The sequence below is a fragment of the Caenorhabditis briggsae genome (genome assembly GCF_000004555.2).
Source record: "Caenorhabditis briggsae complete genome, chrV, whole genome shotgun sequence".
Taxonomy (NCBI): domain Eukaryota; kingdom Metazoa; phylum Nematoda; class Chromadorea; order Rhabditida; family Rhabditidae; genus Caenorhabditis; species Caenorhabditis briggsae.
The window spans coordinates 18,148,973-18,163,097 of NC_013488.2; the positions used below are offsets into that span (position 1 = coordinate 18,148,973).

At 34.4% G+C, this 14,125-nt stretch overlaps 2 protein-coding genes across 2 annotated transcripts; one reads left to right on the forward strand and one right to left on the reverse strand.

The window, feature by feature from the left end:
• Positions 1–2,451: 2,451 nt before the first annotated feature.
• On the forward strand, positions 2,452–7,994 carry Cbr-cyp-42A1 (the record flags this gene model as incomplete). Its single annotated transcript, XM_002647705.1, has 5 exons — positions 2,452–2,819; positions 4,137–4,503; positions 5,225–5,429; positions 6,469–6,879; positions 7,807–7,994. 5 exons carry the CDS (start codon positions 2,452–2,454, stop codon positions 7,992–7,994), a joined length of 1,539 nt encoding a protein of 512 aa, XP_002647751.1.
• A 2,383-nt stretch (positions 7,995–10,377) lies between these two features.
• CBG20324 lies at positions 10,378–13,394 on the reverse strand (the record flags this gene model as incomplete). The annotated part of the gene is made up of 7 exons (XM_002647706.2): positions 10,378–10,574; positions 10,643–10,831; positions 10,909–11,039; positions 11,123–11,221; positions 12,174–12,270; positions 12,340–12,527; positions 13,234–13,394. 7 exons carry the CDS (start codon positions 13,392–13,394, stop codon positions 10,378–10,380), a joined length of 1,062 nt encoding a protein of 353 aa, XP_002647752.2.
• Between the last annotated feature and the right edge of the window lie 731 nt (positions 13,395–14,125).

The window sequence follows — 14,125 nt, forward strand, 5'->3', positions numbered from 1 at the left end:
ATGGTGGCCTAGAAAACTCAATACGCGAAAGTTAGGCCACCATGTTAAAATGACATAAAAACACACCAGGTGAACATCAGATCATTTCTAGGCTAAAAAGAATCATGGCCTAGAAAATTCATGTTGTGAAAGTTGGGCCACCAAGCCAGATAGCCTATAAAGTTTGCCTGGGTAAGCTCTTCCATCATTCTAGGAAAAAATGGTAACGATACGATTTTTTACAAGTAATTCCGGCGGTTAATAGCAATTTTTATCGACAAATTTATCGACAAAATGTCGATAAATGTTGTTTTTATCGACAATTTGTCGGTAATTTTCCGATAAATTTATCGGTAAATTTGTCGAAAAGGGCGTTTGTCGACAAATCATTTGTCGATAAGGCACACTGCACTAAACAAAACATTTAAAAAGTTTAAAGGAATTTAAAAAAAATTTATTTAAAAAAAATTTTTTTTTTTAATTTAATTTCTGGAATTTCTAATTTTTCAAATAACTCGGAACTTTTCTAGAATTTTTAGTTATTTGTTCTGTATTGTTTTAATTTTTGAATTTCCTGTAATTTTCAAATTCCTAGTAGTTGACAACTTTTTTGTAAGATTTGGTCCTGAAGAGATATGCCACGTGGAATGGAAGAAGTCGCCACTTTCCCTTGAAAAATCGCCTATTTGAGAATGTCTGAAAATTGCTTCAATTTTTTTCAATGTGTTTGAAATTTTCAGAATAGACTAAACACAATTAGAGCTTTATTTTTGTAGTTGACAACTTTTCTGAAAAACTTGGTCCTAAGGAGATATGGTACGTGGAAAAGGAGGCGCTTTTTGCAGCGCCTCCTTTTAAATCTGAAAATTTCAGAAAATTTGAAAAAGTTTGAAGCACTTTTCGGTACGTCTGAAATAGGCGATATCTCAAGGGGTCGTAGGGGTGGTGGAGGCTCTCTTCCATACCACGTGGCATATCTCCTCAGGACCTTATTTCACAAAAAAGTTGTCAACTACAAAATTGAAGCTCTAGTTTTGTTTAGTAAAATCTGAAAATTTCAGACAATTCGAAAAAGTTTGTATTTTGACGATTTTTTGGAAATCTGGAAAAAGAATCTATTAATTTATAGGCAAATCTAGGAACGCTTAGGAATTTGAAAATTACAGGAAATTCAAAAATTAAAACAATACAGAAAAAAATAACTAAAAATTCTAGAAAAGTTCCGAGTAATTTGAAAAATTAGAAATTCCAGAAATTAAATTTTTAAAAAATTGCAAAAAAAAAATTAATACAGTTGTTTCTTTCTCAATTTCCTGACTTGATTTTGAACTTTGCAAAAAAGACTCCAATTTCATTCGGAACTAAAAGTGCAAACAATTTTTCTCTCTGCGTCTCTCAATCTCTAGTCATTTGTACGTCCAACAGAGAATCCAATATCATTTTCAATCGGGGGGACAATGTCTAGTGTCTAGAGTGTCTAATTGAAGATATGAATTCAAGGACAAAAGAGACAATTGAACAGAAATACGAGACCAAAAAAAAAGAGACAATTCTCGGCGGGAGGGGGATCATATTGGAAAATCGTTTTTCGGAAAAATCGGAAGTTCAAAAATAAATTTTTGGAAATTCAGAATTTTCAAACATCTCCATTTATAGAATCCCACAGTTTTTGTATGCTTCGTTTATTTTTTTTCTCACTTTTCTGATTTTTTTCCCTTTTGATGATTTTCGATTTTCCGATTCAATAATTGTCACATTAACTAATTAACTAATTAACAAGTTCTTTTTTTTCTACCTGTTCAACTAATTCAATCTTATTCACATCTTTTTTCTTTTCGTTCAAATTTCAAAATTTCCAAATTTTTAACCAAATAAAAATGACCTAAAAAATGTTTTTCTTTTTCTTTTTCTGACCAGGTGACCCCTATTTTTTGTTATTTTAAAAAAAAAATCATACTCTGCGTTTTCTGTTTTTTTCTTTTTTTTTTAACTCAAATTGTTTTTTTTTCTGAAATTCGCAAAATTTGGCAATTCGGCGAAAAGTTTTATTTGGATTTTTTTGTTGGATGAATCAAACTAAATTTAGTTTGAATTTTCGATTTTTTTTGGTTTTTGATTTTTTTTAAAATTGCAAAATACACTAAAATTCGAAAAATCAGTAATTCGAAATTTCGAAAGTTCAGAAATTCAGGAAAATTTCAAAAATTCAAAATTTTCGAAAATTTAAAAAAATTGAATTTCCAAAAAATGTCTCTTTCTGCAAAATCTGAAAAATCGAAAATTATAGAATAAAAATGGTCTGGAACATTTTTTTCAGATATTGTTGCAATTGATGTAAAAAATTCCAGAAACTGTAATTTTTGAATTTTTTGTATTTTATAACTTTTTGGTAATTGCTCATCTTCTTTATTTTGCTATTTCTTTATATTCCAAAAAAGGTTTTTTTTTAAAATTTCTCATTTTTCCAGAACCATGGGTATAATAACAGCCTCAATAATCGTCCTAACCATCACCTGGATCATCCATTTCGCGTTTCGGAAAGCGAAATTCATCTACGACAAACTTACCGTATTCCAAGGGCCCGCAGCACTCCCCCTACTCGGAAATTTTCATCAATTCCATTTTTCGCCAGAGGAATTTTTTGAGCAGTCTCAAGGGATTGCCTATATGATGAGAAAAGGAGATGAGAGAATCACACGTGTCTGGTTGGGTGGTCTTCCATTTGTACTACTGTATGGAGCCGAGGAAATGGAGGCGGTCCTTGGGGCGCCAAAAATGTTGAACAAACCCTTTTTGTATGGATTTCTGAGCGCTTGGATCGGAGATGGACTTTTGATTTCGTAAGTTTTTTTTTGAAAATGGCATTTTTGAAATCAGCGTTTTAAGAGCTTCAAAATGAGTATAAGCATGACTAGTTTCTGAAAATTTTGAAAATTTCGATATTTTGGGTCTCACCACGAAAAAAAAATAAAATGCCCATAACTTGGGCAATTTTTGTCCATTTTGAAAAAATTTAACATTTTTGAAATCATCGTTTTAACAGCTTCAAAATGAGTATAAACATGACTAGGTTCTGAAAATATGAATTTTTCGATATTTTAGGTCCCACCACGAAAAGTGTGAAATGCCCATAACTCTGTTAGTTTTTGTCCAAATCGGAAAATTTTATGATTTTTAGTTTTATGAGTTTTAAGCAGTGTTTCAAGAGCTTCAAAATAAGTCTAATCAAGACTAGGATTAAGTTTTTGGTTCATTGGGCAAGCTGCCCATAACTTGCCCATGATAGCTTTCAAAATAATTGTCCATAACTTGGCCATTTTTTGTCCAATTTTGAGAAAGTTATCAGTTCTGAAATCAGCGTTTTAAGAGCTTCAAAATAAACGTTATCGTGACCAGTTTCAAAAAATTTCGAAATTTTGGGTCCCACCACGCATAGTATAAAATGACCGTAACTTGACCAGTTTTGCTCTGATCCCGAAAATTCAACATTTGTCACATTTCGTGAGTTGAGAGCTTCAAAATGAGTATAAACATGTCTATAGTTGAAAACTTTTCAATTTAAGGAATTTTCGTGGTGGGACCCAAAATATTGAAATTTTCAAAAAACTTCAAATATAGTCGTGTTTAGGCTTATTTTGAAGTTGAAAATGTGGTTAATATAAATATTTAGTTTTCATCCATTTTTATGGAAAATGAGCAAAGTTACGGTAGTTTGTAATTTTTGTGGTGGGACCCAAAAAATGTAATACTACCGTAACTCGGTTATTTTTCGACAAAACTGAAAAACTCTTGAAGTCTTGAATTTTGCTTGAAAAGAGCTTCAAAACGAGTATAATCATGACCTACTTTCCATGAATTTCATTTTTCGTGCCCCCTATGCGCCTTTAAACCAAAAACTGTCAAAAATCAAAATGGGCGGAGCCTAGTCGTGTTTATACTCATTTTGAAGCTCAAAATGTGCTCAGAAAGAAAATTGAACTTTCATAATTTTTTATAGAAAATGAACAAGGTTACAGTAGTTTGAAACTTTTACATATCTCCAAAATATGGTCTCCATGCAAAAAGCTTGTAACTCAGCTAGTTTAGGTTCCATTTTTCAAAATCTTATATTTTCAGAATTAGCAAAGAAAGCACTTTCAGAAAATAATAAATTCTAGGAAACCCGACAAATGGCGTCCCCGTAGAAAGCTGTTAACTCCAACGTTCCACTATGACATTCTGAAAGATTTCGTAGAAGTCTACAATCGTCACGGAAAAACGCTCCTTTCGAAATTTGAAAATCAAGCGGAATCTGGAAATTATGAAGACGTCTTCCATACAATCACCCTTTGCACCCTTGACGTCATCTGTGAAGCAGCACTTGGAACATCGATAAATGCTCAAAAAGACCCGAATTCGCCATATTTGGATGCGGTTTTCAAAATGAAGGATATTGTATTCCAGAGACTCTTGAGACCACATTTCTTCTCGGATACCATTTTCAAATGGATTGGTAGAGGCGAGGAACATGATCAGTGTGTTAAGGTGAGAATGGAAAATTTAGAAAAACATTAAAATTTCAGTTTCCGGAATTTCGAATTTTCAACTATTTGAAATTCTAGAAACTTTCGATTTTTCGAAAAATGCAGGAAAAAATAATTCAAAAAATTAGAATTTTCAGTTTTTTAAAATTTCAAACTTTTCGAAAAAATTAACATATATATATAGTCCAAAAATCATGAAAAATGGTCCACAAATCATGAAAATGGTCCACAAATCATAAAAAATAGCCCAAAAATCATGAAAAATGGTCCAAAAATCATGAAAAATGACTCAAAAATTATGAAAATGGTTCAAAAATCATGAAAAATAGCCCAAAAATCATGAAAAATAGCCCAAAAATCATGAAAAATGGCTCAAAAATCATGAAAAATAGCCCAAAAATCATGAAAAATGGTTCAAAAATCATGAAAAATGGTCAAAAAATCATGAAAATGGTCCAAAAATCATGAAAAATGGTCCAAAAATCATGAAAAATGGTCCTAAAATCATGAAATCTAAAACTCAAGAAATCTAAAAAATTTCAAAATTCAAAAAAAAATCCGGAAACTCGAAATGTTCGGAAAATCTGAAAATTTCAAGATTTTCGAAAAAAAAATCAGAAATTCAGAAATCCAAAATCAACTATCCTAGGCGGATTTGTCTCAATTTTTTATCAGAAAATCACATAGCCTAATCCCATTTCCAGCCAACTTTCGATTTTCAGATCCTCCACGACTTCACATCAAAGGCCATCTACGCTCGTAAGGCTAAAGTGGACGCAGCCGGTGGTGTTGAACAACTTTTGGCCCAGGAAACGGCCGAAGGACGGAGAAGAATGGCATTTTTGGATTTGATGTTGGATATGAACTCAAAAGGAGAACTTCCAATGGAAGGCATCTGCGAAGAAGTCGACACTTTTACTTTTGAAGGTAAAAAATTGAAAAATTGAGAAAAAAAATCATTTTGAGCCAAAATTTACCTATATCAAACTAGCGAAATGTAATTGAAATTGCTATTTACAGATGTCAAATTTCATTTCCAATCGATTGAGACAAAAATCAAGACTCTATCTTAAAAACTAAGCAAGTTATCGCCATTTTTCTGAAATATACTCATTTTATCCTCAAAATAGAGCACCTAGAAAAACGCTTGTAACTCGGCCCATTTTTGCCCAATTTCAGAAATTTTGATAGTTTAGAATTAGCGTGAAGAGGGCTTCAAAATAATTGTAAATTCGCTAAAATCCCAAAATTTTTAACTTTATGAAATTTCGATTTTTTTTCGGATTCTCTATTGTCCCCATGGCAAAGCACTAGTAACTCGGTCAATTGTTGTCCAATTTTTGTAGTTTTTATATTTTCAAAATTAGCATGAAAAGAGCTTTGAAACTAGTATAATCATGCCCTACTTTCCATGAATTTCATTTTTCGGACCCCCAAATGCGCCTTTAAAGTCAAAAAGTGTCAAAATTCAAAATGGGCGGAGCCTAGTCGTGTTTAGGCTCATTTTGAAGCTCTCAACAAGACGAGTACAGTTTAGTTGGGAAACTGTTTGAGTTACGATAGTTCGAAAAAAATATGAAAAAAGTATTTTTTTTTGAAATTTTAAAAAATTCATTTCTTGGCTAAAATCACAAAGTTCAGAAAACTGTACACATTTTTGAAGCCAGTTTCAACAATGCTTTAAAATGAGTATAATCATGACTTACTTTCCATAAATTTCATTTTTCGTGCCCCCTATGCGCCTTTAAAACCAAAAAGTGTCAAAATTCAAAATGGGCGGAGCCTAGTCGTGTTTAGGCTCATTTTGAAGCTCTCAACAATAGAAATTCAGATTTCTTAAAATATTTTAGTTTGCGCTAAAAATTTTTCGAGTTACGGTATTTTGAAAAACAAAAACATCAAAATTTATTTTAAAACTGCTAGGCTTCAACATTTCTAGACAGCTCGAAAACCTAAAAAGTTACAGGCCACGACACGACCTCCGCTGCCATGAACTGGTTCCTCCACCTGATGGGTGCAAATCCAGAGATCCAATCAAAAGTCCAAAAAGAAATTGATGAGGTTCTAGGAGAAGCGGACCGCCCGATTTCTTATGAAGACTTGGGAAAATTGAAATATCTAGAAGCCTGTTTCAAAGAAACCCTTCGCCTGTACCCCTCTGTCCCTTTAATTGCCAGACAGTGTGTTGAGGATATCCAGATCAGAGGACACACCCTTCCATCGGGCACTGCTGTGGTCATGGTACCATCCATGGTACACAAGGATCCCCGCTATTGGGAAGACCCGGAGATTTTCAATCCGGAACGATTCATCAGTGGAGAGCTGAAACATCCGTATGCCTATATTCCATTCAGTGCTGGCAGCAGAAATTGTATTGGTGAGTGATTGGGCAAGGAATGGACAAGGGGTGGGCAAGGAGAGGGCAACAAAGGGCAAAAAGAACATTTTCAGTTTAAAAATGGAGTCTCCAGAAAATTTGAAAACGGTTGATACCCATTTTGCCCAGGTTCGATAAAGTTTCGATAATGGGCAAGGGATGGGCAAGAGATTCGCAGAAACCAAAAATGTGAAAAATCGCGTTTCAAGTTATTCTGAGCAGTTTTATACTAATCGTACCCAATTTTTGGTGAAAATTGAACATTGGGCAAGAGATGGGCAAGAGATGGGCAAAAATTCAAAATTGCCGAAGTTTGATTTTTCGCTCTCCGAATTCTTGTTTTTGTTGGACTGGATAATTTTATTAAATAGCCACCTAGAACCTTAAAAATTGAGTTTTTGGGCAAGAAATAGGCAGACGATGGGCAAGAGATGGGCAAGAGATGGGCAAAACCAACTATCATCAAGAATCTCTCAAATTTTTACTTCAAAAACGCACTTTTCAAAGATTTCCTGCTTTTTGAGACCCACATGACCATGTTGGCCAAATTTGGACCATGGGCAAGCGTTGGGCAAGGGTTGGGCAAAAATGATTCTTCACCAAATAACCTGAATTTTCATCCCGCTTTTGATATTCAACTGGTTGGGACATCTAGAAACATGGGCAAGGGTGGGACAAAGGTTGGGCAAGGGTGGGACAAAGGTTGGGCAAGGGTTGGGCAAGGGTTGGGCAAAAATGATTTTTCCCCAAATAACCTGAATTTTCATCCCGCTTTTGATATTCAACTGTTTGGACATCTAGAAACATGGGCAAGGGTGGGACAAAGGTTGGACAAGGGTTGGACAAGGGTTGGGCACGGGTTGGGCAAGGGTTGGGCAAGGGTTGGGCAAAAATGATTTTTTTCCCCAAAAACCTCAAATTTTCCAGGGATGAGATTCGCGATGATGGAGGAGAAGTGCATTTTGGCGATTTTGCTGAAAAATCTGAAAGTCAAGGCAAAATTGAGAACGGATCAAATGAGAGTGGCCGCCGAGCTGATAATTCGTCCACTGTTTGGAAATGAGCTGAAATTCGAGAGACGAGAATTCGGAGACTATAAACCGCTAATTGACTAATTAACTATTATTCTTAATTACCCCTAAATTAATTACCCTTGAATTTGAATTTATTTGGAGAGGATCTCGGTTTATGTGAAAGGTTGTATTTATATTTTATTTTATTTATAAAAAATTAAAATATCATTTTCCAATTACTGATTTTTATTGATTGAATAAATCAATGAAGAAATTATGAAAAAATTTTTTTTTGAAAAATTAAAAATTGCTTTTCTTGGCTAAAATCATCTTAAGAATTCAGAAAAACTATACATATTTTCAAAATCAGCTCAAAACGAGCTTCAAAACGAGTATAATCATGACCTACTTTCCATGAATTTCATTTTTCGGGGTCCCCTATGCGCCTTTAAAGTAATAAAGTGCCAAAGTTCAAAATGGGCGGAGCCTAGTCGTGTTTAGGCTCATTTTGAAGCACTCGACAAGGCAAGTTCAGATTTATTAAAATAAATTAGTTTGCACCAAAATTGTTCGAGTTACGGTATTTTGAAATTTTGAATTTTTTTTTTGAAAAATTAAAAATTGCTTTTCTTGGCTAGAATCTCAAGAATTCAAAAAAACTATACACATTTTTAACATCAGCTTAAAAAGGGCTTCAAAACGGGTATAATCATGACCTACTTTCCATGAATTTCAATTTTCGGGGTCCCCTATGCGCCTTTAAAGTCAAAAAGTCAAAATGGGCGGAGCCTAGACGTGTTTAGGCTCATTTTGAAACTCTAGACAAGGCAAATACATATTTTTAAAAATAAATAGGTTTGCTCCAAAACTGTTTGAGTTACGGTATTTTGAAATTTTGAAAGAAAAAATTTTGAGAAATTTTTTTTTGAAAAATTAAAAATTGTTTTTCTTGGCTAGAATCTCAAGAATTCAGAAAAACTAAACTCATTTTTAAATCAGCTCGAAAAAAGCTTCAAAACGAGGAAAATCATGACATACTTTCCGTGAATTTCATTTTTCGGGCCCCCTATGCGCCTTTAAAGGCAATAAATTTCAAAATTCAAAATGGGCGGGGCCTAATCGTGTTTAGGCTCATTTTAAAGCTCTTGACTAGACAAATTCAAATTTGTCAAAATATTTTGGTTTGCTCCAAAACTGTTTGAGTTACGGTGTTTTGAAATTTTCGAAAAAAAAATTTTTTTTCGAAAAATTAAACAAAATTTTTTTTTTGAAAAACTCAAAAAATCGATTTATTGCAAAAATAATTAAACAACAGTAACAATATTCTGATTTTTCAAGTTTTCAATTTTCTCCTCCTCCATCACTTGTTGGGTGATTTTCCTTTCCATCGAATGCGTCTTATCAACAACTCGAAAAAATAAAAAAGTGGAGAAAATGGAGAGAATTGGAAGTAGACAAGTATAAGTGTATAATGGTACAATTGGTGAGAAGAAGAAACATGTCATACAGGCGGCCGCATGATACATTCGGGTCACTGCAAACGATTGGGCACGTCGCTGGGGCAGGACTAGTGCACATATCACACTCCTCACTCCGTTTATACAACAATCACTGATTCCACAGAATATGGCAATTAGGAAGATTAAGGGATAGCTGAAAATATTAGGGAATGATTTATGATGATTCTGGAAATCTCTGATTTTCTGATTTCTGACAATTTTAAACCGAGATATGACAATTTTACAGAAAATTGTACTAATTTTGTAAAATAGTCATATTTTGGTTCATTTTTGTTCAAATTTGAAAGTTTTATTATAATGAATAAAAAACAGAATTACAGAAAAATTCATGTGGATTCTGGAAATATAGTTTTTATAGAATTTGGACAGTTTTAAGCCTACATAAGACGATTTTTTCTGAAACCGAAGCCGGCCGTGGCACAGTAGTTTCACAGATTCCAAAAATTAAAATTCAAATGAGATTTGAACGTGATGAAAAAGAAATATATGAAAAATAAATTCTGAGAAAAATTAAATTCTAGACAAAAAGAACTGCGTGGATTAAATTAGAAACCAAAGACCCAATATGACCTCAGGGAAAATATTACTATAAAGGAAGAGAAAAAGTAGAAGGAACAATCAATTCTCCCTTCTCGAGGCTCCCGAGAGGGGACCGGAGAAGGAATCCGGGTTTCTAGGTCCGGAATCCGGATACCCGGGTCCGGATTCCGGAGTCCTGAAACTCTAAAAATGAATAAAAAATTAAAAATCTGTAGTTTTGAAGAATTTGGAAAGTTTTGAGCCAGAATATGATAATTTGAAAAACTTGCAAAAATACTAAAATTTTAAAAAATGAACAATTTTATGTTTTAGTGCAAATTGGCTCATTTTTGTCCAAACTCCAAAATTCATATATTTCCAGAATAACGAATTTCAGCTTAACAAAATGAATGTAAACTCGATTTTCTAAAATTTTTCGAAATTTCTTAATTCTTCAATTTTCCGTCCCACCTCTGCCCAATCCAAATCGATTTCTCACTGGTTGGCCTCATGGGCGCTTCAAACGGTGTTGAAATAAAAACCAATGAGCAATAGATAATCACACTAATTGTGCCAATTAACATAGTTGGTTTTAGTCCGAATCCTTTGACTCTTTTAGACATTGCTGACACAAAAGATCCAGCTGAAAAAAAAAGATTCACAACAAAAAAATTTTTTTTCAAAATTTTTTTTCAAATTTTTAAAACTTACTAAAAACTTCTCCTAGACCTGCACCAAGTCCAAAAACCGCCTGGATATAAATCAAATTCGAATTAGCCTTTGTGAAATTCATAGCCGTTGGAAAAATCGATAACCAAAATGAGACATTAAATCCGCCAAGGATAGTTAATGGCAAAAGTGGGAACAATTTTGGAGATTTGATTGTAGAACATGTTAGTTCTGGAAATTTTAATTGAAAAATTTTTTTTTGAATTTTTCCCGCCAAAAAATTTGAATTTTAGACTTCAACTACTCACTTAAAGAATCCATAAATCCCATTTTCTTCTCCGATTCTGCCAGCGAATTTTCCACATTTTTTGATGGCATTACCCCAAAAAGTACAATTGCTATAGAAGAAATTCCTGTATATATCCCAAATAGGATTCTTCTGAAGTTTTGAAATTTAAAAAAATTTCAAAAAATATTTTTTTTTATTTTCTAAAATTTATTATTTGTTTTTTGGAAACTCACATTTCCCTCTCACTATATCTTTTCTGACTCAAGTCGTCTTGTTTCGGGTGTGGACTGAAGGTGGTGTAGCCAGTGAAGATGCACGCACTGACCATTAGGCTGAAAAAATTGCACCGAAATTGTGTCAAGGCACGAGAAACGCGCCAAGGCACCGGAAATGCGTCAAGACACCAAAAATGTGTTAAGGCGTGAGAAATGCGCCAAGGCACAAAAAATGAGCTGTTTAACTAAAAATGCGTCAGGAGCTCGGTAAATGCGTCAATGCACTAGAAATACGTCAAGGCACCAAAAATGCGTCAATAGCGCTAGAAATGCACCAAGGAACCAAAATAACGCCAAGGCACCAAAAATGCGTTAAGGCTCTAGAAATGCGCGAAGGCACAGAGAATGTGCTAAAACACCAGAAATGAGCCAGGCCGCACGAAATGCGTCAAGGCACCGAAAGTGTGTGAAGCACACCAAAAGTTCATCCAGGCACTAGAACTACGTCAAGGAACTCGAAATGCGTCAAGGAACTCGAAATGCCTTAAGGCACAAGGAATGCGCATAGGAATCTATCAAGGCACCGAAGACACACCATGGCACCGGAACAGTGGCAGCTAACTAGAAATCCGTCAACGCACAGGAAACGCTGCAAAGCACGAGAAATGCGTCAAAGAATTAAAGTATGTCAAAGCTCGAGAAATGCGTCAAGAGAACTAAAAAAGAAGCAAGTCACTAGAAGTGCGTCAGGGCACAAGAAATGTGTCAGGGCACAAGAAATGTGTCAAGGGTACTGAAAATACGCCAAGGCACCAAAAATGCGCCAAGACACGGAATATCCCAAAAAGAGCTGAACACTTCGAAACCCGACGTTAATTTCATGTTTCATGACTTATTCCAATTTTCCACCAAGTCTCCAAAAACGCGCAAGGCACGAGAAATGCGCCAAGTGCCCTAAAAGCTCTAGAAGTTTTAAATTTCGACAAAAATTGTGTCTCAAATGACTTGCTGAACTAAAGTGAGTCTCCGCGAAAACGCGCAAAGGTACGAAAATTGCGCAAACACTCACCAACAACACGCAATTGCCCAAGAAATGGATACATTCGATTCAATGGTCTCTCTAGTCGAGTGTTGGGATAAATATGCACCCATTCCCATGAAAAGTACTGTAAAAATTAGATTTTTGAAAAAATTAAAAAAAAATTTTTGATTCCAAAAAAAATCTCAAAACTCACATGCGATTCCAATACCAAGTAAAACTGCTGTGAAATAATAAAAATAGATATTAAAAAATAGGAATCCCATCGGAAACATTGTATAGGAAATTGCAGAGAATACTAGAAGAGCTTTTGGAGTTGTAATGTTTAGAATTGATGGAGCAAATATACATGTGAACATGAAGGCAGCAAATATTACGGCTTGTCTGCAATAATATGCACTGAAAATGCGCCAAGGCACGAAAAATGCGCCAAGGCACGAAAAATGCGTCAGGGCACTAGAAGTGCGCCAAGGCACTAGAAATGTGTCAAGGTACCGGAAATGCGTCAAGGCACGAAAATTGCGCCAAGAACGCGTCAAGACACTATATATTCAACGAGGGTAAAAAATGCGTCAAAGATCAAAAAATGTACCAAGACAACTCAAAATACGTCGAGGCACAAAAAAAATGGGTCAAGGCACTAGACATGCGCCAAAACACTGGAAATGCGCCAAGGCACTAAGAATGCGCAAAAGCACTGAAATTGTGTCAAGGCACTTTAAATGCGCCAAGACACCAAGAATACGCCAAGGCCTCGAAAATGGGTCAAGACACCAAAATCGCGTCAAGGCACGAAAAACGCGCCAATGCGCCAAAAAAGCGCTAAGACACCGAAAGTGGGTCACGGACCTGGCGTATTTCTTTTTTTCTAGTGCCTTGACGCTTTTCTAGTGCCTTGACGCATTTTGGATACCTTGACGCTTTTCTGGTGCCATTAGGCACTTTAGGCGCCTTGACGCTTTTCTAGTGCCTTGACGCATTTTGGATACCTTGACGCTTTTCTGGTGCCTTGACGCATTTCTAGTGCCTTAACGCTTTTCTAGTGCCTTGACGCATTTTTGGTGCATTGACGCAAAATGCGAAAACTAACCCATAATATCCTGCGTGCTCATCAATATCTGAATTTTTCTCATGTAGTGAATAAATAACAGATTCCAAAATGAACGATTCTGAATCGTAACCGACCCAAACGCATAATTGACCGAATCCCAACATTGCGGCGCACAAAAATTCAAAATTTCGTTGTTTCATGACTATTTTTTTCTGAAAATTTAAGACTGAAAAAAGTTGAAATTCAAAAAAAAATTCGAAAAATATAAAAAAATCAAGAAGTCTGGGCCAAAGTTGAAATTTTGGAAAAAATTTTTCAAAAAATTTTTTTTTTGCACCGAGAGATGCAAAACCTAATTTATACAGTACCGGGTGGTCATTGGGTAGAGTACAAAATTAGCATAATCTTCAAAAAATAATCTTTAACCTGTTTTTGAACCAAAATTTCGGGAAAAAAGTTTTTTTTCGAAAATTTAGAATTTTTCAAAAAAAAATTTAATTGTTAAAATTGAACAAGGAGTGTTTCTTTCTGAATTTTTTTTATAAAATTTAATTTTTCAAAAGTAGAAATAAGTGAAAAAATTCGAATTTCCAAAATAAAAATTTTCATGGAAATTTTTTTTTTACAAACTAATCGTATTAAAATTTAATGATGATAGCAAAATCAAAATTAGAAGAAGAGACTGAAAAATTGTTCAAGAACATCTGATAAATATGATAAGATAAGAATGACAAATTGTATGTACCTTGGATGTACCCGGGGAGAAAAATAAGCACCCAAAAAATGTCAAGTGACCTTGTAAAAGAGGTCATAACTTGCTTAGTTTTGCTCCTAGAGCTTTGATTTTAAGTGCAATCGATTGGAAATCTAATTTTACATCTAGATATGAAATAATTGAAAAAAATATTTTTGAAAAAAATTTAAAAAAAAT